This window comes from Chiloscyllium plagiosum, unplaced genomic scaffold, assembly GCF_037043375.1.
Source record: "Chiloscyllium plagiosum isolate Xiang-an unplaced genomic scaffold, Cpla_swu_hap1 HiC_scaffold_3, whole genome shotgun sequence".
NCBI classification, from domain to species: Eukaryota; Metazoa; Chordata; class Chondrichthyes; order Orectolobiformes; family Hemiscylliidae; genus Chiloscyllium; species Chiloscyllium plagiosum.
The window spans coordinates 87,106,867-87,123,011 of NW_028270141.1; the positions used below are offsets into that span (position 1 = coordinate 87,106,867).

The following is a 16,145-nucleotide window of genomic DNA, read 5'->3' on the forward strand; positions in this document are numbered from 1 at the left end:
GAAAGGAAAATACCACTTGTTGATAAGACAACAAGGGTCTATAAATCCGATAGAGAATTCAGAATAAGCTTTTATATCTAGAAGTGGAATATCATGGAATTCACTACCAGATAGAGTAACAGGCTGACTAGTGTAGACACATCCTAGGAGATACTGTATATTGATGGGGTTAAACAAAGAGAAGATCTGCATGCTCTATAAATACTGGGGAACATCTCTTCAACTGTATCTGTGCTAAGTACTTTGTTAACATTGTGTCTAAGAAATAATAGAACCATCTTACCTACAGATGCAAGAACAGCAACAGCTATAATGAGACAACTAAAGAATATGTACAGCACTTTCACAGCCAGACTCAATGACCATGCAGTTTGACATTTGCAACGTCCAGGTCTCGAAGTCCTCTCTACTTCATTTGAAAACAAAATTGCATCTGTAATTTAAGGTGAAAAAGATTGCAAACGTATTATTAAAACTACATTGTCAGAATTATTGTACGCACTTTATGTAAAATGCTGTTTAAAACAGCCATTTTGGTTGTCTCCAACTCGAATGAACGATTCTACTTTTTTCTTCGTGCAAACTGAAAAACCTTCATTCGAAAAAGTGACTTACTCAACTTTTGTTTCGTTGGGAGAAGGTTAGACACTAAAGAACACATTTATACTTAATCTAGTTTTGGCATCAAGAATTCTCAAGTAGAAATTAAAAGGCTTAAGTGAAATACATTTGCATTGCTCCAGCCCATGACTGCTGACCCACAGGACAAAATAATTCTGATCACATACTGTCAGTTCTCCTTTAATGCAGTAATTCTGTTCTCATGCAATCCCGTGTCATAAGAAAATTACGTAATAGCAGCACCATTTTAATCAACGGGACTGGAATTGCACGCTTTAAAGGTTTGCATTATACAAAATGTCCTCAATTTGTCAATCACGTTCAATGAATTCACGTTAACAAAATGCGCATTATAGTGGAACGACCTGTATAATGTAAAATCTAAGTTGCACAGTTCAAATAATTTTAAACAAGGGTTGGAAATAGGGCAGTAGGACCACAGAAATAGTGTAAATAACTTTTCATTTCTATCCTGACAATTACTGTCACAATATTCTGTTGGATTTAACATCTGGTGGCAGAAAGGGTAACGAGGAAAATAATATCCATCCAGAGAAACTGGGGGAAAGGGGTTGGGGAGGGGTTGCAAAGGAGGGGTATTGTGGGTCGGATACTCGGTAACCTATTCACGGGGTTTGGGGCTGCAAAGTGATGGGGCTGGGGGAGGGGGGCATGTAGAGGCAGAGGTGACAATTGTGCAAGGGGGGCAGTGTAATCATAAATAAGGCATACAGTAAAGTATAAACAGGAATGGCGCAAGGCAGCAGAGGGGTCATCCACCGTCAGGAGGACACTGGCATCAAAGTGGGGACAAGGTATGACCAGACCTGGCCTGGTCACTTCACATCCCAGGGTTTGGGTTGGAGAGCGGTGGGGAAGACAGAGAGTTTGGGAAGATGGAAGCTCATGCAGAAGTGCTTGGCATGCTCCTGGGAGGTGCAAAGCCTATGTGGTTCACGGGAAAGGCTTTCAGGAACAGGATGGAGACGTTACCAGCCTCACCAACGGCAGAGGCAGAAGGTGAAAACCACTGGCCGAGGAATGTCCTCTGCTGCTTTCCATCGTGCTGCAAATTGAAATGACACAATGTGAACAAAAATTGCAGTGACCACACCAGGAGTGGGCAAGGTAAGTGTCTCAACCCATGAGGTAGGTGGCTGTAAGACCCATCAAACTGAGACCCATTCGAAGAAATCAACATTATTCACAGACACACTGTACAGGACACAGACCTGTGGGGTCCCTGCATTCACTCCCTGTATACTGTACACCTCACTGCACCACAGATCACTGACCACCTCATTCACATCATCACCTTTGTCCCAGAGGCCAGGGAAAGACTAAGGACCTTTGACCAAGAGGAGCAACAGTGACAGCAAAACCCTTTGCCCTAAATACACCTTGTTTCGAGTGCTGCACAGGCACTCAGTATAGACATCAATCGATGGTATGTCCAGTATGTGCACAAAGTTAGGGATCATGCTGGCACAGTTACATTCAAAGCTCCATGAAGTCTCAAGCAAACAGTTATAATGCAAAACAAATAACAGTTAAGCAACCATGTGACTGTGTGATGGCAAAGTGTCCTCAAAAGGTTCTTTCTTTCTTTTCCTCCCACTATATCTCAGAGTTGCATCAGGTTTGCAGCTGGGATAGAGGGATAATACTCACCAGAGGAGCATGTTGGCCTTAAAGATTTGCTCAGGCAGCCCTGACGGCATTTGTGTCAGAGGCAAGTGGACCCTCCTCTGCTTGACCTCCTAGGGTCGAAAAGGCCGGCAGGGTAAGGAGGAGGGGGCCTGGCTGCCCCTGAGGTGTCGAAGAGACTTTTGAGATGGCCTCTGTCTGGTTCATTCTTCAGCGTGGGTGTTTGTGGCACTGCCCTGTCTTTTTGCGAGAAGGAGGCACCTAAATTGTGTCAGGTTCCCTGTCCCCCTGTTGTGAGGATCAATGGCTGCAGTGATGGAGCGTAGGTGTGGGCATCTCTCCAGCAAACCTTGACGGTGTTAGGCCTTGTTCTCCATGGCAATGTATGATGGCAAACAGTCACAGGCTTGAAACCACTGGGTTTCCATTGCGTAACTGCAGCCTCTGGATTAGTGATTTGGGCGGTTGGGAGAACATGAGTGAGCAAGTGAGGGAAAATGTTTCAGGCAATAGTAAGAGTGACAGAGCAGGAGGCTTGGAGGAACGACTGCACAGTAGCAGAGATAGAGTGAGACTGAGGTAGAGAAGAGTGTGGCACTTACCCTGACAGAGCAGGGTACTGTTCTTGTGCACTGCTGGCTATCCCTCCAGACTGTAAAAGCCACACTGACACTGGGTGGCACACCAGACCAGGCTGCCAGGATGTGAAGACATCTCCTCCTCTTCTGGGCCTTCAGGAAGAGGACCCTAAGACACAAGAGCAGGAATAGGAGTCCAGGGAGACAACGTACCTTCCGGGTGATGTCGCCGATCAGGTTTACAGGATTCTGAAGGGGGAGGGTGAGCAGCCAGAAATCGTGGTACATATTGGCACCAATGATATAGCCAGGAAAGGGATTGTGGATCTGAAAAGTGACTAGAGAGAGTTAGGTTCGAAGCTGAAGAGCAAGATGAGTATACTAGTAATCTCAGGTTTGCTACTGGTGCCATGAGATAGTGAGGTGAGAACAGTCAGCGAATGCAGCTTAACATGTGGCTGTGAGGCTGGTGCAGGAGGGAGGGCTTCAGATACCTAGACCATTGGGATACCCTCTGGGAAGGTGGGACCTGCACTGGAGGGACACAACTGTCCTGGGTGGGAGATTTGCTTGTGTGTTCGGGAGGGTTTAAACTAGTTTGGCAGGGGGGTGGGAATCAGAGCCACATATCTGAGAGGGGAGCAGTTGCAGATGTAGCAGTGACAGGATGTAGTGAATCTATCGGGAAGGTTTCTCACACAATGAAACAAAGGGGTTGGTTAAAGTGTGTCTGCTTTAAAACAAGGAGTGTCAGAAATAAGAGTGGTGAACTTACAGCATGGATCAGTACTTGGAGCTCTGATGTTGTGGGTTTTATAGTGACGTGGGTTTTATAGGGACAGGAATGGTTGCTTGATGTTCCAGGGTTTAGAGTGTTTAAAAATAACAGGGAGGTGGAAAAAGAGGAAGGGGTGTAGCATTACTAATCGGAGAATGCATCACAGCTACAGAAAGAAGGTTGTTGAGGAAGGTTTATGTACTGAGTCAGTGTGGGTGGAAGTTAGGAACAGAAAGGGAACAGCCACCTCACTGGGGATTTTCTACAGACCCCCTAATAGCAGTAAGGAGATTGAAGAACCATTAGGCTGGCAATTTATGAAAAATGTAGGTGTAGCAGGGTTGTTGTTATGGATGACTTCAACTTTCCCAATATTGACTGGAACCTCCTTAGTGCAGATGGTTTGGATGAAGCTGTTTTTGTCAGATGTGTTCAGGAGGGGTTTCCTTACTCAGTATATAGACAGACAGATGAGAGGAGAGGCCATTTTGGATTTGGTGCTCAACAATGAGCCAGAACAGATATCAGATCTCGCAGTGGGAGAACACTTTGGTGAGTGACCATAACTGCCTCACATTTACCATAGCCTTGGAGAGGGAAAGGAGCAGTTACCGAGGAAAGCTATTTAATTGGGGAAAAGAAAATTATGATGCTATCAGACAGGAGTTGGGAAGTACAGACTGGGAGCAATTGTTGCACAGAAAGGGCACAGCAGATGTGTGGAGACTGTAAGGAACAGTTGTGGCGACTGATGCACGAATTTGTTCCTCTGAGACAGGTAAGAAGGGGTAAGATTAAGGAACCTTAGATGATGAGAAGAGAGGAGCTCCTCGTCAAAAGGAAGAAGGCAGCTTACATAAGATGGAGAAAGCAAGAATCTATCACAGCTTTACAAGATTAGAGGCTTACTAGAAAGGAGCTCAAAAATGGACTGAGGAGAGCCAGGAGGGGGTATGAAAAACGTTTGGCAAAAAGGATTAGGGAGAGCCCAATGCCATTTTACTCAAATGTGAGGAATAAAAGAATGATCCAGGAGAAAGTAGGGCCAATCAGGGATAGCATAGGGAACTTGTGCGTGAAGTCTGAGCAGATAGGGGAAGCCCTAAATGAGTTTTTTGCTTTAGTTTTCACCAAGGAAAGGGACCTTGTTGTGAATGAGAACTTTGAGGAGTTGGGATAGAGGCTTGAACAGATCAAGATTGATGAAGTTGATGTGCTGGAAATTACAGCAAACATTAAGATTGATAAGTCCCCAGGGTCAGACCACATTTATCCTAGACTGCTCCGGGAAGCGACAAAGGAGGTTGTTAAGCTGCTGGCGAAGATCTTTGCCTCCTCACTCTCCATGGGAGTCGTATCGGAGGATTGGAAGGAGACACATGTTGTTCCTCTTTTCAAGAGGGTAATAGAGAAATTCCTGGCAATTACACACCAGTCAGCCTTACGTCTGTGGTCAGCAAAGGTTTGGAAAGAATTCTGAGAGATAGGATTTATGACTATTTGGCAAAGCATAGTGTGATTAAAGGTATTCAGTATGGCTTTGTGAGGGGCAGGTCATGCCTCACAAATCTTATTGAGTTCTTTGAGGAGGTGACAAGACAGGTCAACGAAGGTCGAGCAGTGGATGTGGTGTATATGAACCTCCACAAGGCATATGTTAAGGTTCCCCATGGTAGGCTCATTCATAAAGTCAGGAAGTATGGGATACAGGGAGATTTGGATTTTTGGATTCAGAATTGGTTGGCTGACAGAAGGCAGAGTGTTGTAGGTGGAAGGTATTCTGCCTGGAGGTCAGTGTTGATTGGGGTCCCACAGAGCTCTGTTCTTGGGACTCTGCTCTTTGTAGCTTTTATAAAAGACTTGGATGACGAGGTTGAGGGCTGGGTTAGTAAATTTGCAGATGACACAAAGGTTGGAGGGGCCGTTGATAGTATTAAGGGCTATTGCAGGCTGCAGCGAGACATACACAGGATGCAGAGCTGGGCTGAGAAATGGGAAATGGAGTTCAACCTGGAAAAATGCGAAGTGATGGATTTTGGAAGGTTGAACTTGTATGCTGAATATAGGATTAAAGACAGGATTCTTGGCAGTGTGGAGGAACAGAGGGATCTTGGTGTTCAAGAACATAAATCCCTCAAAGTTGCCACCCAAGTGGATTGGGTTGTTAAGAAAGCATATGGTGTTTTGGCTTTCATTAACAGGAAGATCGAGTCTAAGAGCCGCGAGGTTTTGCTACAGCTTCACAAGTCCCTGGTGAGACCACACTTGGAATAATGTGTCCAGTTCTGGTCGCCCTACTATCAGAAAGATACAGAGGCTCTGGAGAGGATGCAAAGAAGGTTTACCAGGATGCTGCCTGGACTGGAGGGCTTGCCTTATGAAGAAAGGTTGACTAAGCTCGGACTCTTCTCTCTGGATAGGAGGAAGAGAGGTGACCTGATCGAGGTATACAAGATAATGAGAGGAATGGATAGAGTCAATAACCAAAGACTTTTCCCTAGGGCAGAATTGACTGGCATGAGGGGTCTTAGTTTTAAGATATTAGGAGAAAGTTTCAGAGGGGACACCAGAGGAAGGTTCTTTATGCAGAGAGTTGTGAATGCCTGGAATGCATTGCCAGCGGTGGTGGTGAAAGCAGAGTCATTAGGGACATTTAAGCGTCTGCTGGACATGCACATGGATAGCAGTGGATTGAGGGGTGTGTAGGTTAAGTTATTTTATTTTACATTAGGATTAATCCTCAGCACAACATCGTGGGCCAAAGGCCCTGTTCTGTGCTGTACCTTTCTATGTCCTATGTTCTAAGAAGGGCATTTATCCATTTGTTCTGCTCCGCCATTCAATGAGATCATGTCTGATTTGATCATCTTCAACTACACTTTCCTTCCTTATCGCCATAACCCATGACTCCCTTCCTGATAAATAATGTGCCTATCTCAGCAGAGAATATATTTAAAAAATCCAGCCTCGACAATCCTCTGTGGTAAAGAATTCCACAGATTCACTACCTTCTGAGAGAAAAAAATATTTCTATCTCTGTCTTAAATATGATGTGGAGATGCTGGTGTTTAACTGAGGGTGGACAAAGTCATAAGTCACAAGATACCAGACTATGGTCGAACAGGTTTATTTAAAATCACAAACTTTCAGAGTGGTGCTCCCTCTGATTCTGTCTTAAATAGATGACCCTTTCTTCTAAGATATGTCCTCTCGTCCTACTCTTCCAGAAGGAGAAACAATCTCTCCCTGTCAAGCTCTCCCTATCTTGTCAAATCCCCGAAGAATCTTAAACAGTGAAGTAAGGAATCCTCTGTTCTTCTAAACTCCAATGAGTACAAGTCCAATCGGCTCAACATTTCTGTGTTAGACACTCCTCCATACCTAGGATCAACCTTGTGAACTTTCTCCACATTATCTCCAATGCCAGCGTATAATTCCTTATCTAGGCACTGTTCACAGTATCGCAGGTGAGGTTGGATTGCATAGTTTTAATAAGGCTTTCTTATATTCATTGTATTTCCTCTTTGAAATTAAGGCAACATTCTATTTGCCTTCCCTTTTACCCACTGACCTTGGAGGTGTGTCAGTGAGCTCAATTAGCTGGATGGCTGGTTTGTAATACTGAGTAATGTTAACAGCATGGGCTCAAGTCCTACCCCAACTGAGGTTACCATGAAGGACTGTCCACTCCTCTCCTCACCTGAGGTGAGGTGACCCTCAGGTTAATCCATCGCCGGTCATCTCTTTCTAATAAGAGGGTAGTTCTCTGGTCTGTTAGGACTTCGGAACCTGGATGCTATCTTTGGTGATTCATGCGTGACGACCCCAAACTTCTAGCAGCTTCATTCATTCCTCTCCATGGAGTCACCTTGTTCAGTCTATTTCCCACTTTCACCCATTCCTCACAGCAGTCACCCTTTTCCATGCCAACGCACACAACTGTCTGCCTGTCTCTGGAGTAGAGAAAGAAGAGATTCTTCCCTAACGTGCCCCCCCACCAGCCCTCCACAATACAGGTACATTCTTGGACATTATCACTGTGTGCCCACCTGCTCCACCAGGAAGGTAGTCTTGTTCTGGCAGACTGCAGTTAGAAGTGACTTGCCAGGAGAACCTGACCTTCCTGTGTCAATAGAGTTGATCATCTGTCTATTGAGCCTGTGTTGGGGACAAGCCTTCCATTCCTTTCAATCTAGATGCTCATCCCAACATCCCTGAGGTGGTGCTTCTGGCTGAGGCAAGGCAACTGGTACTGCTGCTGCTGTTGGTGGGGATATTGCTGCTTCTCTTGTCATTCATCTGCAACAATCTCGAAGTAAAGATCGGGAACTTCCGACACTGAGCCTTGGCAAGGTATAAATTCTGCCAACATTGATAAGGAGTAGACAATTACATCATATCCTCTCATGGTTTAACTGGAACAACCTCGAAAGGAATATTGAATGCGTGTGTTACACTGGGGACAAGATGTTAACTTTTCTTTTCAAAGTCAGTGCAGATGTTTTCTTCCTTACTTTCACATGTCTGCCAGGAAATGTATTTTAAGAAGAAATCGTGCGGCTTAATGCGAGGTTCTGCTTTGAGTACGGTGCTACAAATCATTTTCTCAAAAGAAAAGCCAGGTTGGAAGGAACAGCCGTTTTCAATCAGTTTGAAATGAACTCTGGCACTAAAGCGTTCCCACCTATACTGATTACTGTAGTTTTCTGCATAAAATTACTTGAGTTGAAAGAGCTGATGCCAACTGCAAAATAACACAATCCTGCGATGAGCGTCGATTTTGTTTTTAGCACAGCCAACAAATTTTGAATGTTTTCAGTGAGGCAGGCCTGTCCAGGAAATACATTTTCCAAGTTGGCAAGAACTACTATGACTTTTGCCCATTTCAGGTGCAGGGATTTTATAGACACTGGCTACCTCGATCAGTTTATTGTTGTTTTTGGAAATGGGAAATGACTACAGTAAGTTATGATTCTTATGGTCCAATATATCAGTAGAAGCTCTTTGAAAGCTGTTTTTAAGAAAACACACCAGCTTCCATCATTGCTTCATGACAAGAAGGCCTATTTTCAAGGTTAACCATTTCCCAGTCAGAAAAAGCAGGTTTTACTTGCAATGTGAACTGACACCCAAGGGCTGGTTTTCCCACAGACTTTGGGATGCTAACATTGGGAGCAAACAGATATTTTGTAGCCACACTGGCTGGTGTATTCTTGCAGCTGGAAGCCTGCTAATTAGATGCCCGATGTCTTATTAAGGACAGAAGGTTGATTCCAGTGGGCTCTGCAGCTCAGAATGGTGTGAATTCTTCTAAGGCAGTTCATAACCCACGGCCATGTGTCAACATGGAGGCCTCTTCAGCAACTAATAGAGAACAGATGCAATGAAGCCATCTGAAGGTATGAGGGTCACTGAGACAGAAGAAAAACTTCTGTGAAGTCTGGTCCCTGTTCAGGAGACGAGGCAGCAGCATACTGCGAGCACGCCCCCGCCCAGCACCCGCATCCTCCCCAACCCTGCACCCCACCCCCTGCTCGCTCCCAACCTCGTCCGCCCTCTCCCCGCACCACAACTCCGCCCCCCAACCTAATCCACCCCCACCCCTCTCCCCCAACCCGTCACCTCCCCAACCTCATCCGCCCCCACCCCGCCCTCCCAACCCGTCACCTCCCCAACCTCATCCGCCCCCACCCCGCCCTCCCAACCCGTCAGCCCCCCAACCTCATTCGCCCTTTCCCGGCCCCCCCAACCCGTCACCCCCCAACCTCATTCGCCCTCTCCCAACCCGTCACCCACCCCCCAACCTTATTTGCCCTCTCCCCTCTCTCCCAACTCGTAACCCCCCTAACCTCATTAGCCCCCAGCCCACCCACCCAACTCGTCACCCTCCAGCCTCATCTACCCCCCAACCTCATCTGCCCCCTCCCCACCCTCCCACCTCATCCGCCGTCCCAACCCATCACTCTCCCACCTCATCCGCTGCCCCAACCCATCACCCTCCCAACCTCATCCGCCCCCACCCCGCCCCCAACCTCATCCGCCCACTCCCCACCTGTCACCCCCCAACCTCATCCGCCCCCACCCCTCCTCACCCCCAACCCGTCAACCCCCTAACTTCATCCGCCCCCACCCTGCCTCACCCCCAACCCGTCACCCTCCCAACCTCATCCGCCCCCAGCCCACCCACCCAACCCGTCAACCCAACCTCATCTACCGCCCCAACCTCATCCGCCCCCACCCCACCTTGCCCCCAACCTTATCCGCCCACTCCCCACCCTCCCAACCTGTTACCCCCCAAACTCATCCGCCCCCATCCCGCCCTTCCTCCCAACCCGTCACCCCCCCAACCTCATCCGCCCCACCCCGTCACCCTCCCAACCTCATCCGCCCCCACCCTGCCTTGCCCCCAACCCGTCAACCCCTTCAACTCATCCGCGCCCACCCCACCCTCCCAACCCGTCAACCCCCAACCTCATCCGCCCCTCCCCTCTCTCCTAATCCGTCACCCCCCCCAACCTCATCCACCCATCAATAAGCTTCAATCTGCAATTTGAGAGGGAGAGGGTACAATCGGAAGTGACAATATTTCAGTTGAATAAAGGGAACTATGGAGCTATGAGGGAGGAGCTGGTCAAAGTTCAATGGGGCAATACCTTAGCAGGGATGACAGATATTTCTGTGTATAATGCAGAAGATGCAGGATCAGTTCATTCCAAAAAGGAAGAAAGATCCTAGGAGGAGGCATGGGTGGTCTTGGCTGACGAGGGAAGTTAAGTTAAAAGAGACAAAGTATAACATAGCAAAGATAAGTGGGAAAACAGAGGACTGGGAAGCTTTTAAAGAACAACAGAGGATTACTAAGAAGGAAATACGCAGAGAAAAAATGAGGTACGAAGGTAAACTGGCCAAAAATATAAAGGAGGATAGTAAAAACTTTTTTAGGTATGTGAAAGGCAAAAAAATGGTTAAGACTAAAATTGGGCCCTTGAAGACAGAAACAGGGGAATATATTACGGGGAACAAAGAAATGGCAGAAGAATTGAATTGGTACTTCAGATCTGTGTTCACTGGGGAAGACAAAAGCAATCTCCCTGAGGTAACAGTGGCTAAAGGACCTGAACATAAGGGAATTTATATTTGCCAGGAATTGGTGTTGGAGAGAGTTTTAGGTCTGAAGGTTGATAAGTCCCCTGGGCCTGATGGTCTACATCCCAGGGTACTGAAGGAGGTGGCTCGAGAAATCGTGGATGAGTTGGCGTTTATTTTCCAGAGTTCGATAGATTTAGGATCAGTTCCTGTGGATTGGAGGGTGGCTAATGTTGTACCACTTTTTAAGAAAGGTGGGAGAGAGAAAGCAGGAAATTATAGACCAGTTAGTCTGACCTCAGTGGTGGGAAAGATGCTGGAGTCTATTATAAAGGATGAAATTACGACACATCTGGATAGTAGTAACAGGATAGGTCAGAGTCAACATGGATTTATGAAGAGGAAATCATGCTTGACTAATCTTCTGGAATTTTTTGAGGATGTAACTCTGAAGATGGACGAGGGAGATCCAGTAGATGTAGTGTACCTGGAATTTCAGAAAGCTTTTGATAAAGTCCCACATCGGAGGTTAGTGAGCAAAATTAGGGTGCATGTTATTGGGGGCAAAGTACTAACTTGGATTAAAAGTTGGTTGGCTGACAGGAAACAAAGGGTAGTGATAAACGGCTCCATTTCGGAATGGCAGGCAGTGACCAGTGGGGTACCGCAGGTATCAGTGCTGGGACCGCAGCTTTTTACAATATATATTAATGATATAGAAGATGGTATTAGTAATAACATTAGCAAATTTGCTGATGATACTAAGCTGGGTGGCAGGGTGAAATGTGAGGAGGATGTTAGGAGATTGCAGGGTGACCTGGACAGGTTAGGTGAGTGGTCAGATGCATAGCAGATGCAGTTTAATGTGGATAAATGTATGGTTATCCACTTTGGTGGCAAGAAGAGGAAGGCAGATTACTACCTAAATGGAATCAATTTAGGTAAAGGGGCAGTACAAAGAGATCTGGGTGTTCTTGTACATCAGTCAATGAAGCGTGCAGGTACAGCAGGTAGTGAAGAAGGCTAATAGCATGCTGGCCTTCATAACCAGAGGGATTGAGTATAGAAGCAAAGAGGTTCTTCTGCAGCTATACAGGACCCTGGTGAGACCACACCTGGAATATTGTGTGCAGTTCTGGTCTCCAAATTTGAGGAAAGACATTCTGGCTATTGAGGAAGCGCAGCGTAGGTTCACGAGGTCAATTCCTGGAATGGTGGGACTACCTTACACTGAAAGACTGGAGCGACTGGGCTTGTATACCCTTTAGTTTAGAAGACTGAGAGGAGATCTGATTGAGACATATAAGATTATTAAAGGATTGGACACTCTGGAGACAGGAAACATGTTTCCGCTGATGGGTGAGTGCCGAACCAGAGAACACAACTTAAAAATACGGGGTAGACCATTTAGGACAGAGATGAGGAGAAACTTCTTCACCCAGAGAGTGGTGGGTGTGTGGAATGCATTGCCCCAGACGGCAGTGGAGGCCCAGTCTCTGGATTCATTTAAGAAAGAGTTGGATAAAGCTCTCAAGGATAGTGGAATCAAGGGTTATGGAGATAAGGCAGGAACAGGATACTGATTAAGGATGATCAGCCATGATCATGCTGAATGGTGGTGCAGGCTTGAAGGGCAGAATGGCCTACTCCTGCACCTATTGTCTATTGCCCCCACCCCGCCCCATCCCCCCAACCTCATCCGCCCCCACCCCGCCCTCCCAACCCGTTGCCCCCCCCAACCTCATCTGCCCTCACCCCTCTCTCCCAACCTATGACCCCCCTCCCCTTTCTCCCAACCCATCACCCTCCAACCTCATCCACCCTCCCAACCTGTCACCCCACCAACCTCATCTAGCCCCATCCCACCCTCCCAACTCATCCCCCCTCGAACCCATCTGCCCCCCCAACCTCGTCCGCTCCCCCAATCCTGTCTGCCCCCATCCCGACCCGATTCCTGCACCCCCACCCACCGACCGAATGGCTGACCCACTCCCCTCCCTGTCTTCGGGGCAGCCGGACTGGACATCTACAATAAAGCTGCTGGTGCCTTTGTGGGGTAAGACACACACACATCTTGACAGGTTCCACCTTTGCTCTATACAGGACAATGTTGACGAGATTATCTGCGGAGGGGGGGGGGGGGGGTGGTGTATGTCCACTCCTATGTAGAACTCCAGGGAAAGTGTGGGGGATGAGAGTGAACGAGCGAGCGAGAGAGAGAGAGAGACGGCAGGACGTCAGTCATTTAGAGACTGTGCCTGGACTATCCAGGACTGTTCTAGACAGCAGTTCAGTGACCCGAGTTCGTCTTTATCATTGTACCTATAAACAAAAGACACGATCAGGGTTGAAAAGCTCTTTGACGTAATGTTTCTATCAGGATCTTGAGATCCCCTTCGGATAATCCAAAATTCTGATTATTGATATTCAGATAATCGAGATTCCTCTGTATATCTTTTGTACTTTGTGGGCATTGGATCCTTCTGGTTGAGTGGCAAAGTCTTTGCCAATTTCCAATACCTCAGTAGGCAGTTACTGGTCACCTTTGTGGCATTGATATAGATCTGGACTACCATGCCATAAGTGCCAGTTATTCCAACCCTAGTGTTGAGTAAATGGTTCAACAAAGGAGTTAATGGAAGTTAAATCCACCTGCGCTCCCCAGACTCTTAAAAGGGTGGGTTCCATTCACCAATTATTTAACTGAATTCTGCTACTACATAAACTTAAAATATGAAAGTTACGATATCATTGTGAAAGAAATGGAAACTTTTTACAAACCACTTTGTTCACATCTGAATGAATGCATTTCTTCTTCTTCTCCAGAGAAGTTGTTGTCTAAAATGCAAACATATAAAAAATAAAAACCATGTAAATGTTGAAAGTCTGCATTAAAATGTTCAGCAGGTCTGACAGCATCCAAAGAGGGAAGAGTTAACGTTTCCAATTAATGACACTTCCTGAGAACTTCCGAGTATTCCTGTTGATTCCTAATTGTATTTTCTACATTACATCTGTCATAAGCAAACTTGTTCTTCCTAATGTGAATTTCTACCTCCTGTGTCATCCAGGGAACTCAGTATTTGTTTGCCGTTTCTTTTTTGTTCGGGAAAAGATACCTTAAGCGCACTGGAATCATTTTGAAGCCAGCTCATTACTTGGTTACAGTTACTCCCGTCAATTGTTTATTCCAATGACTCCTACTCAACTCTGTTCTTACCCCATTAAAGTCAGCTTTTCATCAAATGATTGCTGCTTCTTACACTACCAATATCTCAGTCTATATTTGGGTAATTGAAGTCCCCCATTATAGCTACACTATAATGTTGGCATTTCTCTATAATTTCCCTGCAGATTTGTTCCTCTACATTCTTTCCACTGGTTGATTGTCTACAGTCTACACCAAGCAATGTATTTGCACTTTTTATTCTGTAGCTCCATCTAATGCTGTACTCGAACCCTCTGAAACATCTTTCTTTTCAACACTGCAATGTCCTTCTTAACCAGTACACCTACCCCTCCTCCTCTTCTTCCATTTCTCATCCTTCCCGAATTGCTAATATCCAGGAATACTTAACACCCAGTCACCATCACCACGACGCCACAACATCATAATTCCATATTCTGTAACTTTCCAACCGTATTTACTATACTCTGTGCACTTACATAGAAAAAGGTAAAGTCACTTTGTTTTTTCTTTCATTGAAGAGAGACAACTGGTGGTGATTTGACACCAAGCAAGGCTGCATTTCAGAAGGTAGGACCTTCTGTGTGGGAATTGAACTTGCGCTAGCCTACTGAGCTAACCAACCCCAATTTACATACATGCACAATTAGTCTGTTTTGAACTTCATTTCTTTCTTCCCTACTCAGCTCCTCAAGCTTACTCTATCCTTCGCTAAGATCATGGCTGACTTGGTTTGACCTTAACTCCAGATGAGCCTTGACTCCTTTTCAATTAACAATCTGTCTATCATGAATATATTCATTGACTCCATCTCCAAATAGGAACGAACCTCAAAGAAGAAATTCCTCATCTCCATCTTAAATGAGAGGACCCTTCTTTTTAAACTGTGTCTCCTGTTTTAGATTGCCCCATGGCAGAAATATCCTTTCAGCATCAATACTGTCAAATCCCCTCAGAATCTTAGATGTTTCAATAAGATTATCTCATTCTTCTGAACTTCAAAGAGTTCAAGCGCAACCTACACAACCTTTTCTCTGAAGTACTTTCAATATAACTGTGGCTTAAGTGAGGAAGTCCTTAAGTTGGCCATAACTGTATACTGTACTTATGATTTGGAGCTGCCGGTGTTGGACTGGGGTGTACAATGTTAAAAATCACATAACACCAGGTTGTAGTCCAAAAGGTTTAATTGGAAGCACTAGCTTTCGGTGCGCTGCTCCTTCATCAGGTGGTTGTGGAGGACACAATTGTCAGACGCAGAATTTATAGCAAAAGTTTACAGTGTGATATAACTGAAATTATACATTGAAAAATACCTTGATTGTTTGTTGAGTCTTTCATCTGTTAGAACACCATGATAGTTTCACTTCTTTCATATGTAAATCACAAAACTTCTTTTTAAAAGTTACATTCTCAGGTTAACTGTAACAATTGGTGTCAGCCAGATAAAATGTGGAAGGTGTTAGCCCCCTGTGTTCTCTCTGTGCCATAATGTTTAGACTGATTCGAATCTAAAAAGTGAGTTAACAAATTCTTACACGGATACATGCAGATTTTGAGCAAAGTACAATGTAACTCTGCAAGTACAAATTCACCCCACAAACGTATATGTAGATGTGTGCATGTGGGTTTTTGTGTGTGTGTGTGTGTGTGTGTGTGTGTCTGTCTGTCTGGGGTGGGGGGTTGTGAGTGAGAGAGAGTGTGTATATGTGTGTGTATGTGAGTGTAGAGTGTCTAAGTCTATGAGAGGGTGCATGTGTGAGTGTGAGGGCGTGTGTCTGCAGGAGTATGTGTGTATGTATGTTGCCTGGAGTGGAGGGTTGTGAGTGTCTGTGAGAGAGAGTGTGTGTGTGTGTGTGAGTGTAAAGTGGTGTAAGTCTGTGAGAGGATGCATGTGAGAGTGTGGGAGTGTCTGTGTCTGTACGAGTGTGTGTGAGTGTCTGTGTGCATGTCTATATATATATATGTGTGTCTGTGTGTGTATAGGAGTGCGCGTGTGTGTGTATGTGTGTGTATAGTGCAATGGTAGTTACCTGTAGTGTGTCATGAACCCAAGGTCCCAATTGAGGCCCTCCCTATGGGTACGGAATTTAGCTATCAGTCTCTGCTTGGCCACTTTTCCCTGCTGCCTGTCCCCAACACAGTTGGGGAACACTTCAGCAATCCAGGACATTCAACCTCGGACTTTTGGGTGACCATCCTCCAAGACGGACTTCGAGACAGGCAGCAGCGAAAAGTGGCCGAGCAG

At 45.8% G+C, this 16,145-nt stretch overlaps 1 protein-coding gene across 3 annotated transcripts in view; it reads right to left on the bottom strand.

Moving 5' to 3' along the window:
• Positions 1–16,145, bottom strand: part of scara3 (scavenger receptor class A, member 3) — a 59,765-nt gene that overhangs the window by 28,058 nt on the left and 15,562 nt on the right. For all 3 annotated transcript variants that reach the window (XM_087981422.1, XM_043685113.2, XM_043685119.2), the window contains exons 3-4: positions 13,492–13,548; positions 284–433 (exon numbers count right to left, since the gene is read on the bottom strand). In XM_087981422.1, coding sequence (XP_087837548.1) covers positions 284–433; positions 13,492–13,548 — 207 coding nt within the window. The remainder of the gene's footprint in view (positions 1–283; positions 434–13,491; positions 13,549–16,145) is intronic.